The following is a 24425-nucleotide window of genomic DNA, read 5'->3' as shown; positions in this document are numbered from 1 at the left end:
ACGTGCTTTAGGCTGATGTACAAGAAAAAAGGAATCACTATTTGAAATAATATGCTAGCATTCACCAATTTTTAAAGTCTGTTTAGATTTGTAAGAGCCTCAAAAAAAAGTAGCTATCCAATACTGGAGTTATGCATTAAGATACAGAACACAAAAGATGGGTTTTAGAATTGTACCAATTATCCCACTCATTTCACCCCTCCTGCCACATTTAGGGAAAATGGGGCTTAATTATAGAACCTAGCAGCTGTTGTAGATCCATAATACATATAAATAATACACCAAAAGACTGAGGGGCCTTTTGGGGTTACTATTTTAATGAAGCAGTATCACAAGTTCTAGCTTATTCCTCCATTTCCAGTGTATGTATCAACAGTAAATCTAATCAACTACATGCAGCATCACTGAATAACAGACAAAACCTACTGGGATGTAGCTGAAACCAGTGTGAATTTAGAACTATACCATCCATAGCAGAAGCTGCAAGTTCTGAGCAGGGACTGGGCTTGTTGCATGCATCATGGCCATTTCAAAGTATCAAGTAAATAAGCATCAAGCAAATAATAATAAAGTTCAATAACTCGGTTATCAATGTGACTAAGCACAGCTTTCATAAACATAATAGATCCATGCCTGCAAAGCCTGATAGTCAGTTTGGTCTTTACTTTCAGCCAAAAAGCAAACCTTCATTATCACTTGAAGTCCACCTGGTTCTCAAAACAGGGCTTAAAACACCTGTGCTGCCATTCCACAATAGAGCACATTTAGTCCCACTTCATTGTCATTTTTGTTAGATTGGAACTGCCCCCCAGTCTATCTGTCTCTCATTAACAAAGCCTACCCCATTAGTAACCAAAAGGGCTTTCTCATATATGGCAGATAAAGAGAATGTGAAGATATTTGCGGGATGTCACACTGTCACTGACTCCTATGTCCTCCTCAGTAATGCAAACCTTCTATAAGCATCAGTAACTGCATATGCACAAAACACACGTTTTGCTTGCTTCCCATGCAGGCTCTGGTTGGCACATGCAGGAGTCTCATTCTGTTTGTGTGAAAGTTTCATATCTTTTCCCCATTACTAGTCCCCACAGCCCTGATTGATAGTAGACCCAGCTGTCCTTCATAATTACATTTTAATGACTTAGGATGGTTGTTTGCATTTTGGCAACTTGTTTAATAGTGATGACATTTAAATTGTCACAACTAGGCTTCAAAGTTATCAATTTATTAGATGATCAGGAAACTTCACACCTATGCTGGTACAGTTTTTTGGCTGCAAACTCAGTAATCCATCAGCACACTGATTTATATAATGAAGGCTATTTCATAGGGATATGCTTTAGTTAATTCAGCCCTGAATGGGATTAACTTGCACAAATTAAAAAGGTTCTGTTTACTTATTTATTATTACTTTAGATTGACAGATGCTCTAAAAACACACAGATTGTGTTTTATCTTCTGTTGCTTTCTTCATTTCAGTATATTGACTTTTCTATGCATACATCTTTATTTCTTCTCCTTCTGCAAATGAACCTGGGATTTGCAGAATCACATCCAATTCCTTCAGAGAAACACTTCTCTGATACATCAACAGAAGTACTCAAATACTGCATAGATTATACACTTGGTAGATTTTTCTGCTAAGTATTTCAACAACAGCACCCCCCAATGCTGCATCAAAACAGGTATTCAACTTCCTATATAAATGCAGAAGTCATGAATAGCAGAAAAATTAACTCTGATTTCCTGTTATGAATATCAGGTTCAACCATTATACTGTCAGAGCTCCCCACATTCTGCTTGTTTATCCCTCTCCCTCCTGCTGCTTTCCATTTCCAACCCAATGATTTCAAGTCTCACCAAAGCCTCCTGCCCATCTGTCTTTGACCTACTGTCTAGGAAAAGAACTTCCACATGGTACGGGCCAATAAGGCTGTGCGAGCGAGCTCACAAATCCACCAATGCACAGAGCCCCAGCTGCCCAGAGGGTATGGATAAAATGATCAGTGTAGGACAGGCCTCTTAGACAAACTTGGTATCTTCTGCCATGTCTCCAGCACCTAAATTCAGCTCTGGGATTTGCATGCACACCTTGGCCATTCCCATCACACAGCAAAGAGCAGCTCTCCTCACCAAAAAGACTGACTGGAGGTGGTGGACCTGCAGCCCATACTTCTGGCAGATGACACTGAAACTGGTCAGTTGATCCAGAAGTTACTGGGGGAGACCAACATGCAGGTAATTGCCACACATGATTTTTTCAGGAAATCAACTAAAATACACTCAAATACATAGCTGGTGATTGATATCAACATGGATATGCCAGTCATCACTGGGGAAAGCAGTTCAGGCAGGAGGGGCACTGCTCCTCACTGCCAGGTCCCCCGTAGCACAAATGGCACTGCTGAAAGGCACTATGCAGATGCAGGGTAACATCTTGTAAGCTCCCACCTACCTCAGGGACTTGGCCCAGTAAAGGGTCTGCCATATAATTTTTCACCTGAGAGAAAACTGGTTTTTATACACAAACAAGAGGAAAAAAAAAAATCTAATGAATGTAGTTCTCTTTACATTTTTGACTGGCTTTTCCTCCTTATCAGTGGTATTACCTTCAAGCAAGCAATCATTAAGTAAACTGATCTCAAAGAAAAGTCATTTCAAGTACAGATTTCTTCCACTAAATTCTCTGGAGTGCCCACTCTGTAGCCCTTGGGTAAAATCCAGCATGAATTTATCTCAAGAATAAGCCGATGCTCATTAATCAAGTGAAGGCCTGGCTGAAGTTTTCACAAGTGGCTGCACAGAACGCTGAGTCACCTTGTTGTAACTGATTGAGGTACTCTGCAATTGCAAAAGCCAAAAAGCTGCCAGAGATTATTATTTTACAGACAGAAAGCCAGTAAAGAGAACAAGGAAAGTAATTAAAAAATATATTTCTCAACCTCATTGGACATAGATAAAAATTAAAACACAGAGTGAATAATCAAAATAAAAGTGACATGCAGCAGAAATATATTTTTCAGCTGCTGAAAGAAAAAGCTGCAAACAGACTCACAAGTTTTTAGGAGAGGATGAAGAGGTCCCTGGGGCAATCCCCATGGGAGTTATTTGGCTCTGGGAAGTGGGAGGGTTCATTGCATTAATGGCTGAAAAACTTGCCCTTCTACCTAGAAAGCTGGAAGATCCCCAGAAACCTGAACAAGTCCTAGAAAGTTTGCATAAACACCCACACAGATGGATGAGCACTATCTTTATGCCCTTGTCTGTGCTCATTCCATGCCAGTTGCAAGCCCTCTGCCCCGACCTCTGCTTTGTTCCAGAAGTGGCCTTTGAAGTGTGAGATTCCCACTGTGGAAATGGCTGGTGGGACAGGACAGCCCAGGGCTGTGGTACTTGTTCTAGCTGGAGCTGTACTGTCTCCTCTCAGCACACACAGAGGATGGAGTGAATCCTGCCAGCACCAGCCCCACCCAGCCCCAATCTGATCCCAAGCCCCCAGCCTTGTGATTTTGTTTAAAGAAGATTAAAGACCTCTATCAGCAGAGGGCTGACAGGCAATCATCTCCAGCAGAGTGGAAAATAAACCAGAATAGCAGGACAGCAACCTGTTGCAGCGGTTTGCACGGGCACAGCACCATGACATACGGTTTCTCAGCCTCAGCCGCGTGTGGTGAGAGGCAGGCACAGAGGTGCCACATGGAGGCACCTCCCAGTGCTGCCCCAGGTCTGAAGGAGGGCTTCCCATGAACTTGTTGATGCCACCACCAAGAGGTACTACATCTGTCTTCACACTTCTGGCTTTGTCCTAAGGAGACCAGTACACCTACAGCAGCCCTACCACAAAAACAGGTGAAACTTGCTATTTGAAAACAAGCTAAAGACTGATGCTTATTTCCAATACATACACAAGTGTCATCCCCAACAGACTCACCAGTTATTTCCACCCAGGTGCTATGTATAACTTCCAGTATACTTTAATCAAGAAAAATGGCCTTCAATTTTTATTTAACATTGAAGTCCACTGCTTCTATTTCAGATCTGAATAAAGCATCATGCACCTGAAAGCTTGTCTACTTTTCCCAGCTACATTAGCTGATCAAATAAAATATATTTACCAGAAAACTGTGTTTTGCCAGGTTAGAGTGAAATTTCTGTTAAGCTAAACCTGAGTAATACCCAGCTACAAAATACAAGCTCTCAGATTTAGTGATATTCAGTAGTTTTACTTAAGTTTGATTATAAGTCACACATTAATTTCTATGCTACAAATGCTTAAATGCTTCATAATAAGTTTGATCTTCATTTCATTTACCTTTCTCCTTTCTACTACATCTTTATAATTTCCACTGAATGTTTTAAAAACAGACTAATAATGAGAAAAAAATAAAGTTTTGGTAGAACTTACCAATTTTTAATCATAACTTTCAGATTCAATGTCTTGAATGCCATATTCGCTCCCTTCCTCCTAGGGGACAAGCAATGCTAAGGGGGCCCAGTTCCAAGGCACCTGAGCATGGGGTAGAGGGTCCAGGGGTGGCAGCTGAGCCCAGCCAAGGGTTCAGGTCACAGACCAGGCCCACCACAATGAGGCAGGTTGGAGGCAGAACCAGGAGAGCGAGACAGAGCCATCATCCCCCAGAGGCCAGGCCCAGCTCAGCAGGGCTCAGAGGCAGAGCAAGGCCAGAGTAGAGCTGAGACTAGCACTGCTACAGCCCTGCTCAGAGAAGAAACAGAGGCCTAGGGCTCACCTTAAATGGAGCCCATGGGCAGAGGTGTGTGGGAGGACACAGGTGATGCTGGTCAGGACAACTAAGGCCCATCAGTGCACTCTGGGCCATGACAGGTGCCTTTGTTAGGCTTAGTGTCATTAAATAAAACTTAGTATGTTAAAGATAGCTTTAGAAAGTCCATTAAGTTAAAACAAAGAAAAAACAAATAATCAGCTACCATTTCCATGTTATACCATACTATGCCTCTTCTCTGAGATTCAAACTTCCAAGGGAAATACAGCTTCTTTCATTGTATGAAAACAGAAATAGAAGGACTAAATCATGTAATAAAATTTTAGGACCAGGTTTCCAGTGGTATCAGCCCATCTTCAAATGCTTCCCCACCCATGCTCTGCCTCTTCACCTCCCTGCAGGGGACATGAGTCAGGTTGGTGAGTGTGTACGCTGCAGAACCAAAGTCAGCATAAAAAGACAAAAAGCACGAATTCTATTCATATATCCATGAGAAAACACAGAGCAAGAAAAGACTTCCAAAAAGGGGCTTAATGTAATTTCTGGAGAAATTCCTTTACTATCTTTGACAAATCCCTCCTTACAAGGAGTGCCAGATAAAGCCCGTCAGTATTGCCTCTGGATTAGCCCAACTTTGAGAGCTGGGAATGTGGGAGTACTACAAATGGACACTTCACCTCCCTGGGGGAGCACGCTGCTTCCACTGTCCTGGCATCCTGCAGGCCAGTGGAGGACACAAAGATGTCACCAGATTATTGGTATATCCTTTCTATAAAGCAGTTAAAATTTCATAAAAAATTGGATCAAACCCCATGGTAGAAAAGGAAAACATTATGTGAATGCTTTATAGAAATGGGAAATAATAATAAAATTTTCACAGCTACAGTATTAACAAAAATTCCCTGCCAGCAGCAGAATACAGTTTAACTTCACGATTTGGATAAACTGTAAGTGATGAGATGTAAATTATGTTGCCACTGAAAAAATAACCGTATTCAACAGAATATTTTCTGCCTATAGTAGTATTTTGGTTAACAACTTTCAGACTCTTTTAGTAATGATTATTTAACATTCCTCTGGTCAAGCAAAATGTAGATAAATGTTTGCATATACATGTTTTAAAATAAATTTTAGATGACAGCAAGTTACTCTCTTGTTATTCCATAGCCAATAACTTTTTACGTTACAGTTTGCTTTCACCAGTGATCTCAAATTATGTTCTCTTTGATTTTGATATCTTTTTTAGAAAGCCCTTTAGTTGTATAGAGGGATTGCCTGGTACCATCATCTTGGCACATTTCACACATTCATTTCCTGAACATTAGCTTTTGGTCTGCTCTCTTCTGATCCCATGCAACAGCTCAAGCTTTTGAGGATGAAAAAGCCTTGGTTTAACTGGAGTGTCTCAATGCAATGTGGAAGTATCTGGATAAGCAGGAGGTGACTAGATGATCAAAGGCCCTTTTGGCTGAAAGTGTTATGAAACCTTTTTGATGTTAGTCCATTTCTTCTAGCCCACATTCAGACCAATACACTCTTTTATTTTCCACCAGATGTTTCTCCTGTTTCTTCCGGCAGACTGTACGAACAGATCAAGAACCTCCAGGATATATTCCTTTTTATCTCTATAAGCTGGAGGGAAAGCATCTACATTTTTCACTCCACTTGTCCAAAGTGTATTATAAAGTTACAGTGTTGATGATGATGGCAGCTGAACTGGAGAAAGCGCAACACTAGCTAAGGAAAAGTTACCATGGGTGGGCTACACAGCAAAGACAACATTACTGCAGATCAAAGACTGCCAAAGGGTAAGCCCTGAAATTCATACAAAACTGTTGCTATCAGATTGTATTTCAGTTTGGATCTCTCAGAAGGGCTTGCCTCCACAGTTTCCAAAGTGTTGCGTTGTTTTCAGAACCAGAATGGTAACAGTGGTGCAATAGCTGTATATAAACTAATAACATGTTTAAACCAATCTTTTAATCATCTGTAACTCGTTAATTTTCTGTCAGACTCATAATATTCCATGTATCAAATTCTGGATTACTGCTTCTCTCTTCTACTATTTGTAAACGCTGTCATGTACTGACAGTCTAGGGAAGTCACAGCTCCTTTACTTTATGCTTTGACATTCTTCTTACTTTTGAAGGCTAGTCCTAACTAGTTCCTGCAAATTAACATAAACAGTGTTTCAAATATGCTGCTATCAGATTCCCAGCATTAATTTAAAAATATCCTTTAGATATGGATCTAATTTGCATCCATGTATTCCATAGCAGGCTGTTGCCTTCCAATTTTTTCATGTTGAAAAGCCTCAGTATAAATCTCAGAAAAATGACTGAGACCTACTCTACTGCTCCTAAAACCTGTTTAAACCTTGTGTTATTAAGCAAAGGAAAGATCTCAATGTCACTTTTTCATTATGAGTCAACATATGACTAAGCTGCATGTTTACACTGATAATAGGTGTATTATAAATATTTACACGGATTATATAGTTAGCATTAAGGCGTAAGCAGTGCTAACCCTATGCGTCACTCCTGTGCTACCTGTACAGGGGTTATGAAAATTATGTTTTTGTTTATCTCTTCTTTATTTTCTTTCCAAGTATTGAATTCTCTTTAGAAAGAGCCAGGCATAACTAGGAAACAGAACCTACACTGTTAGTAGTCACTTGAATCGAAAGGGATATTGTCTTATATGAACTCAACTAACCTTTTATGTGCCAGCCCTCCAGCCCAATTAAATTGCTATTCTTACTCAAGAACATCTTTCCTATTGAGGAAGACCAGTAATTGCACATATGGGACATGTAAGAGCAAGGATAAAGGAATAAGTTTCATCAACATTTGACTTTTTCCATTAAAAAAAGCTGTAGTTTGTGAACAGTATTTCTCATTTTATTCAATTTTATTGATAAGAAAAATGAACATTCAGTCAAAAAGGTAAAAGAAATCCATGAGGTAAATAGTAGCATGAAATTAAAGAAAGAGAGCAGCAGGTGTGTTGTTTTATTATTTTCTAACCAGCTATTTATGTAAGCACAAAATAATTCAAAAGATCTGGGGTTTTCTAGCAAAATTTGCGTAGAATAAGAACAAATATTCAGAACTTAACGGGTATCAAATCCCACACTTGGGCAAAGAGTACAAGAACAGTGTATTTTGTTTTGCTTTTCAAATGTCTCTACATATGTGGCCCATTATTTCCAGCATCTAAACACGTAGTTAATTTACTTAGTCTCCCACTTATCCTGTGATTTCTATTATCCCTGCCATATCAACACGGACCTGAAAAGATGGAATATTAATAAACACTTCCTCAGGTTGACCCAGGAAGTGAACTAGGAATGAAATCCAGCTCTTCTAGGTCCCAGAAGAGAATCACAACCTGGTGATTTATACATCCAGTAATAAGATCTTGACCTGTACATAAACACTCCATCGCTAAGAATTATGGACTGGAATTATGATTGCATGAAAATGGAGTACATTATTACAGAAAATGGTGACAATTATAGAAAACCTCATGTATGTTAGAAAATCTACCAGTCTAGGCATGAATAACTCCCACATCCTGTGACTTCTATGAATTATTATTAGCATTAATTGAGGTAACAGATCTAAATGTGCCAAAACTACGGAGCTTAAGATAACGTGTCTAAATGGTGGCACACACTGAATCCACCCTCCTCTTTTGGCTTCTGTTCATTCTTGGAACAGGAGACTATGCTGAAGTTGCTTGTTTTGGCAAAGTTTGCTCCTTTAACTTGATCTCCACCCTATTTCTAGGAATTCAGACCCTTTCATGCCTGCCAGTCTGCTGAGCTGTGTGCTGGTTTTGGAAGGGCAGAATAAAATTTTCTTATAAATTCTATGACATACTTGTATGAACTACCAAAATATTATATGAAACCTAAATGCCACATAAATGACAGCAAAATAGAGCCATTTACATATAGCTTTGGCTATGGATTTTGTATGATTAATTTCTAGTCACATATTTGCACCATCAGTTTGCCAACATTTCCATGATAACCTATTATTTTAGCCATTTATAATTTGCTCAATGTACTCCCTACTGAATATTAATAACAAAGCTCCCAGCCTAGATATCTGTATCAAATTCGGGGAGTAATATTTAACGCCAGTGACTAATACCCTACACAAGTGAAACTATGTTCATCTAACTGCCTTTAATGCATGAAAAAAATAAAGTAGTTGAACTATTAAACTTACAGAACTAGCTACTGTTTTGCACGTGCACTAAGGCATTTTCAAAGGGAATATAATTATGGATTTTAATGGCAAGTAGTACTAGTAATCGATATTTTGACAGATGTCGTTAAACACAATTTAAAGCCTTCCAACAGGGATTGGGCACCTTTTATCACCTGTCCCGGTGTGTCACCAGAACGTTTTCACTGAGTATCCGGTGTGTTATCCACCCGCTCTTACACACTCCCTCATCTATCTTAACTAATTTGTATTCGCCTCAACGCCCTCCCACAGCCTGTACTGCAGATAAAACTCACAGGAGGGACTCGCCCCCTCCTCAGTAATTACCTCAGCTACTGGGCGGAACTTCACTGAGCGACGCGGCGGCACCAGGCGGTTGCCGACTGACAGACGGCCTCCTGTCGGCCTGCCACCCCGGGGCTGTGCTACTCTCCAGGCCTGGCCACTATGCGTCACTTTTAACGCCCACGCCACCCTCGCAGCGATGCCGAAGGTCTCACCGGCCCTGTCCTATTGTCATCCTCCGCTCCCCTCACTGACTCACTGACTCACTGACCGACTGTCTGACCGTCCGACCTGCCGGCCGCCCCCAGCGCACGCGCGGCCCAGGCACCGCCCCCCTCGCTGCTGAGTGGCGGCCGCGTCACGTGGTGCGGCGCGAGGGCCTGGGCTGCGGTTGCCGGAGAGCGTGAGTGCGGAGGCGGGAAGGGGAGGGGGTTCGGGCTGCCGGAGCGGCCGCCGCTCTTGGCTGCTGCCAGCTGCGCAGCCGTCTGCCGCCGCCTCCCGGCGGGCCTGGGCCCCGCGCCCTCAGCCCGCCGCGACGGGCCCCGCGGTGGCCGTGGCGGCGGCTGCCGGGGCGGTGTGAGCACCCCGGCGCCCGCGCGTCCATGGCGGAGGGCGGAAGTCGGCCGTGGGCTGCGGCGGCCGTGAGGGGCGCAGCCCGAAACTGGTGTGGTGTCCGGAGAGCCGCCGCCCTCCTGTGCCGGCGGCTGTCCGGTGCGCCGAAACGAAAGCGCCTCAGAGGCGTTTGCGGTGGGGAAGGCTTCCCCCGAAGCCGTGGGCTCTCCGGAGCCTGTCCCTAGCGAGCTGCGCTCCGCCGAGCTCAGCCCGGCGCGCCGCACTGGGAGCGGAGTTGATGGAAACGAATTGAGTTTCAGAAATAGCAAAAATGCTTCATATTTCGCACTAAAACCTCAGCGTGTCCTCCGGCCCCGTGTCTGGGGTTTGCTCTGGCAGAGGCAGCTGAGGCGGCAGCAGGAAGGGGTACCCGTGTCGTGACACAGGGCCAGGCCGTGCCCGCTGGTGTCCGCGGTCCGGCCCCGCTGCCCGTGTTATCAGGAAACGGCAGCGGCACCTTAGTATGTGCTGCGTGTTAACTCCGGTAATAATGTTATTTATTTATTCCGTTTCAGTAGTATTTTTGCAGGTTATGTAAATAATCGGCGAATTAAAAAAAAAAAAAAGACCAGAACTAATATATCTTTCTTTCCTTGTGAAAATGGTAAAAAAACCAAAAACATGAAATAACTTACACCTGTCTCGAAGGAGAAGCAGTAACAATGTACCTCAACTATATTTGGTAAACTTTCTTATGTGTATGTAAATACCTAGTTTAAGTAATTCAAATGTTTATAAAATTGATTTAATGATGCCTGAGTTGGTTTAATTTCCTGAGATAGTGCAGTGGTGTTCTTTGTGGAGTTGCATTTTGTTAATACAAAGAGATGTGAGGTCTTGACGAGAATTAACGTTAATGCTAGAAAGTATATATTTCTGAATGGTTTACATATTTAACTAATATTATTTAAAATGCATTGCAGTAGGAAGAAAGCTTTCTGTCCTTTCTCCTAGAAACTGCAGACAAATATTCCTTCAAAACAGCACAAATGCTAAACTTCTAAGAGCCTTTGTGCTTCACCCTTCTGAAGTGGAGTCAGGGAAGCATGGGTTGTTTCATTTTAATTATATTACAAAATTCTTGAGGTAAATAAAGGAATATGCTCTTCTGATTTAATTGTCCGTTTTTAGGATTATGCAAGTGTTAAGTATTGCAATCAAACTGAAAAAATAATCAAAACCCCTGACCCTAATTAAAGTAATTAAACATCTGTGAAGTTAAAGCTCTCTGTGGCCTTATCAGAAGTTGACTGTTGTTCTGATGTATCTTTATTTAAGCTGTGACCAGACCTCACCTTTACTAGTACAGTGATATAACTATAAATAGTCACACTGATTCTACTTCTCTAACTTGAATTATGTGTAGATGCATCTTAGCGTTTTGAGTGGTAGTTACTAATTACTATCTATTATGAGATGGGGATAGAAAGAATATTTATCAAAACTTTCAGTGTCACTTTCCTTCCACAAAACTGGGAAGGGCTTAACATGTTCATTATCTGCACTCAAAAAGTTATGACAAAATAGTTCTAACTGACTGCAGAGGTTCAGCAACAGCTGATGCTTCTAAGAAATAAATCATCTATTGAAATATTATTTTTCTTTTTAGCTTGGTCAAAAATGTTTATCTGTTTGATTTTATGTGGCGTATACATTTAGAAGTAGAGAAAACTATCTCTATGGTGCTTTTAGGTTTTCTAACAAAAAAAAAAACCAACCAAAAAGTGTTAACACTCTTGTGGCTCCTGTACAGATCCTGAAAGGATTTTTTTTTTTTTTCAATGAAGGAAAACTTAGCAATTTCTAAGGAGAGTTGATAAAATGTAGACTTTCATAGGTTTAAATTATAAAAATCTATGAAGGCTTCTGGTTTTTCTGTCTGTTCTGTACTAAGGTGACATACTGATTTGGCAATTGCAGCAGAATTTCTTTTATATAGAACTTAAGTAAGCAAAAACTACTCCTTTTGATAGTGTATTTATAATCATCTTCTTGACTAGAATAAGGTATACAATTAAAAGGATTTTTATTAGATGGTTCTGTTTCAGGAGCTGATTTGTATTGTGCTGTGAAAAGTTTGGTGTGATCTTTGTCTCCAGAGGAAGAACTAGAGAGTGTCTCCAGTAAATGTGTGACAGGTAAATCCCCTTCACCATAGATTAGGCCTTGGCTTTGAGGCATGTTTACAAACAACTCCACAGGGATTGCCTACCGAAGGTAATGGAGAAACAGATCAGAAAGTCATGTGTTTAGTGGTAGATTAGTCACATAATGAATACATTTTCAATAATTGCCAGTATCACAACATAAAGAAGTTTTCAGTAATTGTTCTGATTTTTCACAAACTGCAGAGGTTTTGAAGACTTTGTTGCATGAAATAACATTTCTCATGTTGCTACTAGGGGTTTTTTTTGGACCCTTTTTTTACTTCTGTCATTTATTCTTCTTGCAACTTGGGATCATGGGCTTTGTTAAGATTCGAGCTGCTTAAGTCATGGTTGTTTAATGTCCAATGTGTGAGTTGTCTGCAATATGTCATATCAGCTTGAAGGTCAAACTGGTGTCTGAAACACTTAATGTAATTTCCAGAAAAAGTTTTCTAGTCCATGCTTAGTCAACATTGTTGACTCTGAGGGAAGTTCTGACAGAGGTAATGAGGAGCTGATTCTCGCTGTACGTGGTAGGGCAGTAGCTCCTTAGAACTTTAGGACCGTTTGGACAATCAGTCTAACGTCTGCTAGTATTAAAACTTTCAAGTTTCTGTCTCCCTGAGAGTGGCCTGAGGAAGCCCATTGGATCTCCATGCTGTGTTCTTGCGTGGCATGAGGAAGTTTTGTGTGTTATGAGTTCAATGTCATTGTAGCTGAGTGAGTAATCTGAAGACTTTGAATTAGAAGTGGGTGCCATGTAGGAGATAAAATACAGTTATCTTAAACACATTTTAGAGATAGTGTTAGTAGTCTCAAATGATGACAGAGAATATAAACTGGTCTGCATAATGATAAGCCTTAAAGAAAAGTCCAGTGGATACTTGTTCTGATGTTTAGCTTTCTATATTCATTCTTATTAAATATATGATAAATATATATAAAGTAAATAGATTTCTCTTTTGTGAATGAAAACATTAATCCAAAATTGTCAAGGCTTCCAGTGATATTACAAGTTAATAATGATAATGAAACAGTTTCAAGAACTCTGTATTTTAATTGAAGGAGGTACAGGTTGCAGTCTTCCAGTATTTTTCTTTCTAGATTAAATAGCAGTAGTCCAACTACTGAGGCAATTAAAAGTTTAAATGCATAGTGTCTCAGATGTTCATACTTAAGATGTGAGGCAAAGTATGAGATTTGATCTAGTCTGTTCCATTCTTTCCTTTGAAACCTTTCTCCTTTTGGGATAAGGTGTACAAAAGTATTGTTGGCATGTATTGTTCAACATGTATATTTCAGCGTGAATAGTATTTGTCACAGCCTTCAGAACAAAATTCTAAGTTTCAAGTTGAATTTTGTTAAGGCCTCCTTTTTAGTAGTGCTTCGGAGGATTTAAGAACTATAAAACTTTTTCAGATTTCCTGCTGAAGCAGACATAAGAGGCAGAGGAACTTTCTCACAGAAGACTTTGAAGGACATTTCATATAATATGTGGCGTATTAAAGACTTGGTGATATAGCTTTTTATGCAGTCATTTTACGTTGATATTTAACTTTGTGTTGTTTCCTTTCAGCAAGGTAGTTATGGACTTGAATGATTTTAAAATATTTGTATTACAAATGTATTACTTCTCATACCAAATTCTGAAGCGTGTTTTTTCAGTTTAGAGTTCAGTATTCCTTTGTGAATGAAAACACATTATGCCCTTTAAAGGCACATTTGATTAATCCAGAAGTCATTCTTTATGAAGTAATTACTTTTACAATTAGGTCAGAACCTTGCCTTTTGTTATGAACGATGTAATGGAATATACATTTCAAAGCTTATTGTAACTGACAGGTTGTGGTTGACCTTCTCCTTGCATACATATTAAATATAAACAGGATGATTCATTATGTTTCAAGTTTGTGAGTTTTTTCTTATGTTGGTGTGGTGTTTTTGTTTTTTCTCTCCTGTTGTGTTGTGCCTTCCTTTTTCCACCACCTTCCAGAGTTTGAGGGCAATAGTAAAAGGGTTTACAGTTTGTTCTGCTTCCTTTGCAGGATTCTTCTTTTGCCCTAAAGACACTATTTCTGTTTCGGTCTTTATTTGGATAAGTCTTTATATCCTGAGACTGTATCTTCATAGACAAATAGTGTGTGCCTGTTGAGGCTTATCTGTAGTGTGGGATGGTTTATGCTCAGGACCTGTTACGTGCTTCAAGTATTTTTTAAATTGGTCCAACTCTAATCTGGACATGTAGGTTGAATGCCCATTTTTTTTCCCAGCACACTGGGTTCTTTGCTGGAATATGTATTCTGGTTTAATTTAATCTAAAAAGAGACTAGTTCACCCACACTTGAGCCACTCCACGTGTGACTTTTTGTGTGTGTGGTGGGGTTTGTTTGGTTTGTTGTTTTGTTTGTTAGTTTTAAGGGGAGATTGATTGTTTTTAGTAGAAGGGTAATGGGCTGGGCTTTCCTTCACATAAATATAAATCAAACTATTAGGGTAGTTCTGTTGGTTTTGAGGGGAACAAAGGTACAGAGAGATTCTTTTCATTTAACTTCAAATTAGAGCTATAGGAAAGGCAGTTTAACATTTCATTTTAACTTGTATTTACTAAAATATTTACTTTGTTACGTGAATTTTCAGTAATATGAAGTCATAATATTTTATGGTTGCCAAGTGAGCAAGGGGGCTGTCACTGTAAAATACAAGTTAAAATCCTTTGTACTTGGTTAGTACAAAACAAACAAACAAATTCTGAGAATTTTTAGTTCAGACATTTATCTTGAGTAGGTGACAAAAATGCAGACACGTGGCAGCCTAGATGCAAGACAAATGTCCACTTCAAGTCTGTTCTGGAAATTTGTACATTTTGAAGTGGGTGGCATGTTTTCAAAAAAGAAAAAGGAATAAGTGCTTATTTGTTTCAAGCCTCATTAGACTTTTAATAAACAGAGTAGAGGCTGAGTAAGAATGTTCAAAGACTTGAAAGTCTTGTGTATTTCAAGTGAGTTGCATTCCAGAAGATTCTCAAATAACTACTGTTTTCTTTCTTATATATTTTTCATTTATAAACAAACATATAATGTGGCTGACGTTTTTGATTACTCCCAATTACTACTGTAATCATGGTGTAAACTATTTCCAGTCATGTTACAAGATTATGGTACAGATGTGCTGTATGAGGGTATCTTTTCCTAGGTGCATGTGTCTTAAAAATATGTAAATTTGGTATCAAAAGGAGGGGTGGGGGGAGAACCTTAAAAAGTAAGACATTTGGCAATTTGAAAATTGTGGTATGGCAAGATTTTGGGGTTTCCACATAACTTGGGTTTAAATTATAGTGACTTTAAATTCTAACAGTTTTATGTCACCTGTTTTGTGGTGGGGAAAAAATTTAGCAGTGTCAGCGGTGTGAGAAAAGTCAGAGGTTTGGGCAGATGCACATAAGAACAGTTTGGGGATGTACCTGGGATTGGAGCATGTACTGTGGAAAAAGAGATTGACATTGACTAAACATTTGGTTATCTAAGTACTTTTTTTAACATTGACATGAAAAAAAGTCAAAGGCTGACAATGTTAATTACCATCTGCAACAATCAATTTACACTTTAAGAGGTCTTAGCTCATTTGAATTTTATAGGAACTACAGCTATGGTCTCTAGTTAAATTGTGAGGATTAGAAACTGTTTTTTAAAGGTACCAGTGTAGTTAGAGTTACATGTTCAAGAAGCATGTTTCTGCTATTTCCACCCTGATTTGGGCAAGACTTAGACATTATCTTTCATCTTTGAGATTAGACTATGGGAAAAAATACAGTGAACTTCCGTTTAATGCTTCAAATAGATTTACTTGCTTTCTATTCTACTACAGTTGTCTTGAGGATTCTGGCATGGTGTGTTGTGGGGTTTTTTTGTGGTGTTTTTGTTTGTTTTTTCTTTCTTGGAGTGCTATAATAACCATAAATGCATTTTAGAGATAAATTCAGAGACTACAATAACTTAATTTGATTAATTAATCAATGCCACTTCTTGTGATGTGTGTGAGGAGGTATGTGTTCCTTTCACTTACACCAGGTAGAGGAGGCAGTCTGGCCCTTAGATTGTCTTCTTTAATTTCAGCCCTGTGCAGGTTTCATAGTTCCTTTTGCCATTGTAGTAAGGTGTTTGCAGGCATACCAATGGTCTGTAGAAATGTGCAGTTTGCTAAATCCTAATAGACATAATGCGAAATGTTAAACTTCACATCTTGAGCTGTTGTCCTTTTCTCTTTACAAAGGTGTAATTTTTTTCTGCTGTCTTCCAAAAGTATTAGATTGTCGCTTGCTTGTCTGTTAAAATGTTTACAGAGGAAGCATTTGATGTGATGATTGGAAAGGAATTTAAACTAAATAAAAAGTATATTAGCAACTTATTCTAACAATTTTATAATACAATGGAGAAGGTGATGAATGGGGTGTTGAGATGTGGGAGAAGGCCCAGAGGAGCCACAGAAGTGATCAGAGGCTGGAACAGCTCTGCTGGGAGGACAGGCTGAGAGGGGTGGGGTGTTCAGCCTGGAGAAGAGAAGGCTCCAAGGAGACCTTATTACGGCCTTTCCGTACTTAGGAGGGGCAGTAAGAAAAATGGGGACAGACTCTTTAGCAGGGCCTGTTGTTACAGAACAAGGGATAATGGTTTTAAATTAAAGGAGGGGAGATTCAGGCCAAACATGAGGAAGAAGTTTTTTTACAATGAGGGTGACTTCTAGTCACTAGGAAAGCAATTAAAAGCTTGCATGTAGGAGTTCTTAGGTGTGTCTCTGTTACTTTTTGAAATTGTAACTTAATTGTCATTCTTGGCTTGTATTGAATACTTGTGAAAAATGGAAAGATGATCATGAAAAACATTATACATGTAGCAATGATGTGAAGCATGAAAACTGAGAGTCTAGGGAAGAACTTTTAACTGGTTTCCTTCCTAAAATTTTAGTAATTGTTAGTGAATCAGGATATTAATAACATGTCTAGAACACCCAGGATTTTAACAGATAAAGTAAAGCCTGTCCAGGGACATGAAAGAGAGGTTGCAGACTCCTTTTTCTCACAGTGCTTGTCCAGTTTATCGTTTATCTGTATAAGTCCCTTTTATGTGTTTTATGCTATTTTAAAATTATGGTTCTTCCCCCCACCCTGAATTTTTGTTCTGATTTAAAAAAAAAAAAAAGTCTCAGTTGATTAGCTTGAAGAATTTGCTTAAAAAGCAGTGATGAGCTTGAAAACACACATGTATATGTATAATAATGCAGCTGTCTTTTTTTCTTTCAGAGTGTCCAAGGCTTGTATGGTTTTGAATTTGAACAAAAGATTAGAAATCTGAATAATCTTCATATTTCTTTGATTAAGAAGTAGCAATGCAACGAAGGCAGGGAAGAGTCAGTGCTGGACTACTTTTGCTGCTTTATCAAATTTCTCAAGTTGGACTCCAGAACATTCCCTCTGTTACCCTTGGGGTACTTGCACTGAATATTTTTCTCTTTCTGAATCCTGTGAGACCTCTGCACGAAGTGTGTATCAGTGTAAATGAAGGCTTCTACAAGAGGAACTGGCAGCGTTTATTGCTTTCTCCTGTCCACCATGCAGATGACTGGCATTTATACTATAACATGGTTTCCATGCTTTGGAAGGGGATAATGCTGGAAAAAAAGCTTAAGAGCGTATGGTTTGCGTACATAATTGCAGTATTTTCAGTGCTCATTGGGATTGTTTATATGATGTTGGAATTCATGCTTGTGGAAATCCTGGATGATCCTTCATATGGAATGAATTGTGCTGTAGGTTTTTCAGGTAAGGCACATACTTAGTCCAATTTATATATGTAAAATTAATATTTAAAGGTAGTATATGGCAATATTTGTTGAATGCAGAAAATGGAGATATATATATATCCATAGGCATGTGTGTTAGTGTTGTGTCAGTGATCTTATTTTTTTGATTTAAAGCATGTACTCTGGTTATGACCATTGTGGTTGATTTCATGTTCTTGTGACCAGCTTTGTCTTTACCTGAGAACATGAAAAATATGATTATCCCAGTACAATAATGTTTTGTGTTTAATGTCACTGACTATTTGAAGTCTAAAGCTTTTAATTTTCCAATGTCAGTAATGCTCATTAGGTGAGTTATTGAAAGGCCTATCACTTTATTATGATTATTTCTGAACATATTTTCTGGTACCAGCTGTAGACTTTAAAATTTTTATCTTCAAATTACAAATTATACATGCTTGTCTTTAGAGTGACTCCAATAGATTTGCTTCTGCTAGAAACATCTAAGCACCTGATTTTGGTCATCTTCCAGTAATGGTCTTGTGTTTTCATTCAGGAGATCAAAGTTGTAAGTGAATGAACTCCTGTTTAGAAAAGACACCTGTAGTTAGTGGAGCAGTAGCACCACTTCCCATGCCTTATGGCAAAAGGGACCAAGTGACTGAGCAGCAGTGGTACCAGCAGGCAGGGCGAACACTGGTGATGGGCTAGAGGGGATCCCCATGTCATTCCTTGTGAGAGATTCATGCCAGCCATGCTATCATTTTTTTAAGTATATCTGTATTGATGTTCAACTCTGCTATCTTTTCCATGTCAAATCTTTCACTTGTGCATTTTTCCAGATTTTTTTTTTCCAAACAACTGTGTGAGCTTTCTCTTGAAAGGAACATTTTCAAAAACATTTTGGAAGTTACAGTAAATCATGTGAATTCATTCTGTCACATTGGCTATTGCTTGCATGATGAAACAGTTGCAGTCAATTGGAAATGGATGATTATTTATTGTCATTAAAAGTGATTTATCTACTTTTTTTCAGAACAAAGTGATTCTGGAGTATATGTAAGATGACTTCCATTAATTCAGAATTTGAACTTGCTGTTGAGCTTCACATGCATCTGTTTGTCTTGTTTTTAGTAATGGCTTTTCTCAGCTCATGAGACTTTTTAGTTCTATAATTTTGTCAATTACTTCAATTAGAATTCCCATTTTAAAATTGCTTGTATTATTTTGAATACCAAAATAGCTACAGTGAGTAAGCATCTTAAAAAGCGTCTTGTGTTATCCATATATGTAATTTTTAATCCTTCTATTTTTTTAAATAAGTTACTGAAAATTGTCACTGAAAAACACCTTAGAACTGTTGTTCCAGCATGCCACAGCATGCTTTGTGGTGCTGTGAAACTGCATGGTACTTCCATTTCAGTAGTTACGTTATTTGCATTTCTTTATTATTTAGTCACAAGTACTTCTCTCTTCATGTGATTTCTTCTTGTTTGCAGGAGTCTTGTTTGCTTTGAAAGTTCTTAACAACCATTACAATCCAGGAAGAGTCAGCAGTGTCCTTGGTTTGCCGATAGCCAGTAAATATGCTTGTTGGGTGGAGCTGGTGGCTATTCATTTGATCTCTCCAGGGTGAGTGCATTTCATATTTCAAAGTTAGGCAAAGGGCTGTCTTGAAGTAGTTTGAAATTTATAAGGAAGTATGTGTAGTGTTAGCTGGCATCCAAATTGAGTGTTGAGGCTACAGTCTGTTTTCTTCCTCAATATCCTCTATTTTGACCACATTTCAAAATGTAAAAAAAGCCCTGAAATACTGTGCCCAGAAGATATGATTAAGTATTTGAGGGAAGATAACAAAAGTTGATGGGCAAGGAAAAGGGACGTGTGATTTCAGCAAAGGAACTGAACATACGCTGTAGTGCCGACGGCCTCATTAGCAAACCAGCATTCCACTGTTTGCTCGCTATTTCTGTCTACTGATAGTGCAGTAGAAAGTAGGTTTTTATGCTTTCACTTGAAACTAAATTATTTTGGTAGACCCTACCTAGACATTTCAGTGTAATTCTGTGGGTTTGCAAGACTTTTCTTTTTTCATAGGACTTCTTTTGCTGGACATCTGGCAGGGATTCTTGTTGGATTGATGTACACTATGGGACCTCTGAAAAAGATCATGCGAGCCTGTGCAGGTACATAATTTTGTCCAGTTTGTCAAATCTGTGTAAGAGACGCTTTTAGCTGCAAAATTCAGTAAGTCTTGCATATAGACGTTCAAGTCATTCCTGCAAGCTTTTGGGCAGTTAAAGATATGCTGATTATTGAAGTGAAAGCAGAAGAAAAAGATCAACTCTTTTTTAATTAAACATGGGTGGTAAGAACCAGATATTTTTACTTACTTTCAGATATTTTTACTTAGAAATACCTTTTACCCTTCTTTTTAAATGCTTAGAGAAAATGTTTCACATAAGATGTCAATGAAAACGTCACTTTAAATGAAGCGTGATGAAGCCACTATATTGATTTCTTCTACTTGAGTCCATTTTAGTGGAAGTCCCTACAATTTGAAAAAGGTTCTGGGATGCCTGAGAAATTTTTATTGAAATTCTGAAGCTTTCCAACAATGTGTTACTACAGCTTTTCATATTGTAGTTATACTTCTTTTTAAAAAAATATTTTATCTTTAGACATCTTTAATCTAACAATTGTTTTAAATATAGCCCTGCAATTTTTTTACATGAACACTCCCATAAGTTTCAATGTTTTAATTGGAAGTCTAAGCCATCTCATGACAGCTGTGCTGGGGTTGGTTCTCAGAATATTTGTTTTTTGTGTCTCACTACTTAATATGTTGAGTACTTTATTCATGACTATGCCATCAAGTTGACCATGGATATGGGGTTTGTGTAGTGGGAAATAATTTGTTTAGATGTATCTGCTTTTCACAGGAGATTTTATCACAGTTTGGTGATAGTCTGTAAGTTGTGTGTTAAGCAGTTTTATGTGGAAAAATAGAAATCAAAGCATCAGATTTCCTACCCCACTGGTGTGAACATACATAAGGTATCATGTTAGATGTTAATGTTGCATGTCTTTGTGTCCTGGGGGCGCTCTGATGGCTTTTAGGACAGTCAGGCATCAGAGCACACTGCCTGGGGAGGTTCTGCAGTCCCCAGCTGTGAATGTTTTCAAGATGTGACAAGATAAAGCCCTGACTGAGTAACCTGGTCTGATCTCATAGCAAACCCTGCTCTGAATGGGAGTTGGGCTTGGGACCTCCTGAGGTTCCTTCCAAACTGAATCATCCTGGGATTTTATGATAAAACCCTTGGTACTGTTAGTGAAATGTGCTGTGGAGATCCCGCTGCTGTGAAGGTGGTTGTGTGACTAAGACCTGGAGGGCTGTTCCAGTACACAGGTCATCTTTTCCTCCCGTGTAGCACAGCAGAAACAGTGCAGTGTTATTCCAGTCCTCAGTCTTCTGTGTATTCACCCACTTTTACCAAGGTACAGTCTCAGTGCAGAAATTATTCATATATGTTCTGGAGAACATTTGTTACGTTGGTTTGCATTTTTCTAGTCTACGTGGATATGTTGCTTAAACATGGCACACTACTATAAAATCTGGAACAACTACAAGCTTACTAATACTATATTCTCTCACTGCCAAACAATTCATAGATACATGTGGTTTAATATTTATATCTTAAGTAACAGACTCTGAAAGAAAGAGTGCTTTAAATTTGATTTTTGTATTTTATGAAGAAAGATAATGTGATTGTTTTATTCTACTAGTACATGTGGTGTTCTCATATTTAGGTGGGATTTCTTCATTTGCTGACCCTGCCAGACCCAGGGACTACTATTCAGGTAAGTACTCTCACCCACTTAGCTGAAAACTTTTTCCAGCTTTAAAATAGGGACATCATTTTTACTAATGATGGAAAAGCTACAGAGGAGCTTGTTAAATGGAAACATATGTAATATACAAACTATTCTGCACATACGTGTATTTGCTAAACTTATTACTTTTCTGGCCATGTCTCACCTTTCCTTTTTAGGGAACTGTATTTTGTACAAGAGGCTTTAAACCTCACATTAAGGTCATGACTTTATAAAATGCTACCCTGGGGAAATACCATCCCTTTTGCAGAAGGTGTATTGGGGGGAAGTTGTGTCCATTGAAAGCAGCCCTTTCAACCTTGGTAAATCTGCTCTGATGTGTCAAATTTATCTGTTCCATTCTAGGGTGGTGGGTTTTTTTCCCCCCCTCCTCTGACAAGGAACTTCTTCCTTTGAACACTTTCTGTAAATCAAATAATTTACACATAAAAAGCCCACCCCTCACGGGAAAAAATTCAGGCCATCTTCGCAGTATATAGATGGATAGTTGGAATACTGGCATGCTTTGAATGTACCGTGTTTGATTCACTTCTCATGCAGAAAATTGAGTCGTATGTGGAGTGTGTAGAATAATAGGTCTGAGAGGGAAGGTCAGAAGGGGAGGCAGCTGTGAGAAGGTCTGCGTGTTGGATCAAAGCTAAGGGATGCCTGCTCTATCTTATTTCCTACCGTGATTGATACTCTCTCCTAGGCAGCTGCTGTAAGAACAGGATAAATATATATAGCGATAACTTCCTCAGATATCTGCCAGTGTGCAGTGACTTGTGGCTTAGATGTGTACTCAGCAGAAAGTTTTATGAGGGAATTTTGCCTTTAATAGCCCATGATAATTCTTCTTCCATGAATTTGTCAAAAGCATTTTGAATCAGCATGAACTCTTTTAACACCTACAACATCACAGAAGAATTTCACAGTTTACATCCTGGTGTAGAATCTGTCATTTTTATTTGTTTTGAACCTGCTAGCCACTAATTTCATTTGATGCACATTAATTCTTGCCTGTGAAGGGAAACTAAATCTTCATTCTTTACGTGCTTCATATTCTTTATGGTTTTATAGACGTCAGTCCTATATTCACCATACTCATCTTTTCTCTTGGGTTGCACAGTTGTAGTCTATATGGTTGCATATATGAAAACAATTTCATACCTTTGATCATTCTCACTGTTGTCTGATATTTAGTCATGCAGACTTTTTTATTTTTTATAGTAATCAGTGAGATGTACTTACTGTGAGCCCCAGTGAGCCACGCTTAGTCTTGGGCAGTCCCCGAAGTGGCCAGGCTGTGGCGTTGAGTCCTTGTGGACAAAAAGGAGATAAAGGAGAGTCTTAACCTTAATTATTCTGTCTTCCAAACTTGGCTTTAGATGTAGCTACATATTATTTTTTTACACTGAATTAATTTCTCCAAAATGACGTACAACTGCAATTAAAATATATGTATATTTATTATGTTCATTCCCTGTGTATATACTTTGTAATTGTCTTTCATCCTATTTGCAGAAGTCTTTGTGGAAGATTTAACCTTTTGCTTGATGTATGAGATATGTAATAAATTTGGCCATTTGTGATTTAAGAAAACTTTTTATAGTGTCATAGGTTAATGATGCATATACAGTACATCCTTACCTTGATTAATTTTTCATTTTCTGGTATTGCTGATTTATTACTATCTGTCTTAAAATACCAATTTATATAGAAAAATAGGTGAAGTTATTATCAGAACAGATTTTAAGAAACAGTACAAGGGAACAGCTTTAGAAGAAAAAATATTTGAAGTGTAATTTTAACACATTTAGTGTTTAGTAACTGAATTAGTTTTTTTCTAAATGCAGTGCATGAATAAAGTATTAGGACATTTATTTTGATTAGTAGGAACACCTTGAACATGTCAATGTTACTGAACTGTTTCTTTTCGTAAAATAAAGATTATGGCGTTCTGAGCACTTATAACTTGATGACAATGTAAAACATCAAAGAAACAAAAATTTACAGTCATAGAACAAACTTAAAATACAACATCCTTTTTCTTTCATCAGATAATGACAGGCTTATAGTACCAGAAGTTTTATAGTCTTCCTACATGTAGTTTTGAAGCCTCCAGAAAATAACTTATAGCTGAGGAAATGTTCATTCAGATTAATGTAATGCAAAGGGGAATGAGGGAAAACATGAAGATTGCTTCCAAAGTGTACATATGTATATATAACAGCTAAATGGTAGCCTGCAGTCAGTTTCATTTTTCTGCAGAATCATGTCTCTTAAGTGTAGCCAGTATGACTTAAAGACTTTTAAAGTTTGGTATAAAGATGACTGTAATTCATACAGATTAAAAAGTAAAAATAATCTCTTCTAAGTAGAAGAATTGCTGATCATTTGAGAAATGGCGGAATTTCAGGTTACTGGAGGATAATACAGAGTGTTCACTGCAGATATATGAAAATTCTCCCAATGTCAGTGGTATGTTCCAAAAATGAAATTTGCACACAGATGGAATTACTTTCTCCCCCTCTATACGTGTATATAATGTATATATGTATACATGCATCTGTGTGTACTTACTCATGTATATAAAATACATGTAGGTATATTTGCATGGTACACACAGAGGAATAGATGTGTTCCTGTATAGAATAGTGTGTAGTTACTCTTACATTTTCCCTGCCTTTCCTGTATAACTTTAAGATAGGATATTGCTATTTTCA

The 24425-nt window shown here is 38.5% G+C and overlaps 1 protein-coding gene across 4 annotated transcripts in view; it reads left to right on the top strand.

The window, feature by feature from the left end:
* Positions 1-9601: 9601 nt before the first annotated feature.
* RHBDD1 (rhomboid domain containing 1) overlaps positions 9602-24425 on the top strand; it is a 30529-nt gene continuing 15705 nt past the window's right edge. The window contains exons 1-7 of one of the 4 annotated variants that reach the window (XM_082056816.1): positions 9654-9671; positions 10835-10966; positions 11929-12018; positions 17324-17842; positions 19323-19455; positions 19921-20009; positions 21637-21687. In XM_082056816.1, coding sequence (XP_081912942.1) covers positions 17410-17842; positions 19323-19455; positions 19921-20009; positions 21637-21687 — 706 coding nt within the window. In that variant the 5' untranslated portion in view covers positions 9654-9671; positions 10835-10966; positions 11929-12018; positions 17324-17409. Of the gene's footprint in view, positions 9672-9767; positions 10365-10834; positions 10967-11928; positions 12019-17323; positions 17843-19322; positions 19456-19920; positions 20010-21636; positions 21688-24425 lie in introns of those variants that run through there. The other 3 variants (XM_082056818.1, XM_082056815.1, XM_082056817.1) reach the window with 3 other exon arrangements.

Source organism: Streptopelia decaocto (assembly GCF_964273445.1).
Source record: "Streptopelia decaocto genome assembly, chromosome: 6".
Taxonomy (NCBI): Eukaryota; Metazoa; Chordata; class Aves; order Columbiformes; family Columbidae; genus Streptopelia; species Streptopelia decaocto.
This window is presented reverse-complemented; position numbering and strand designations above follow the sequence as displayed.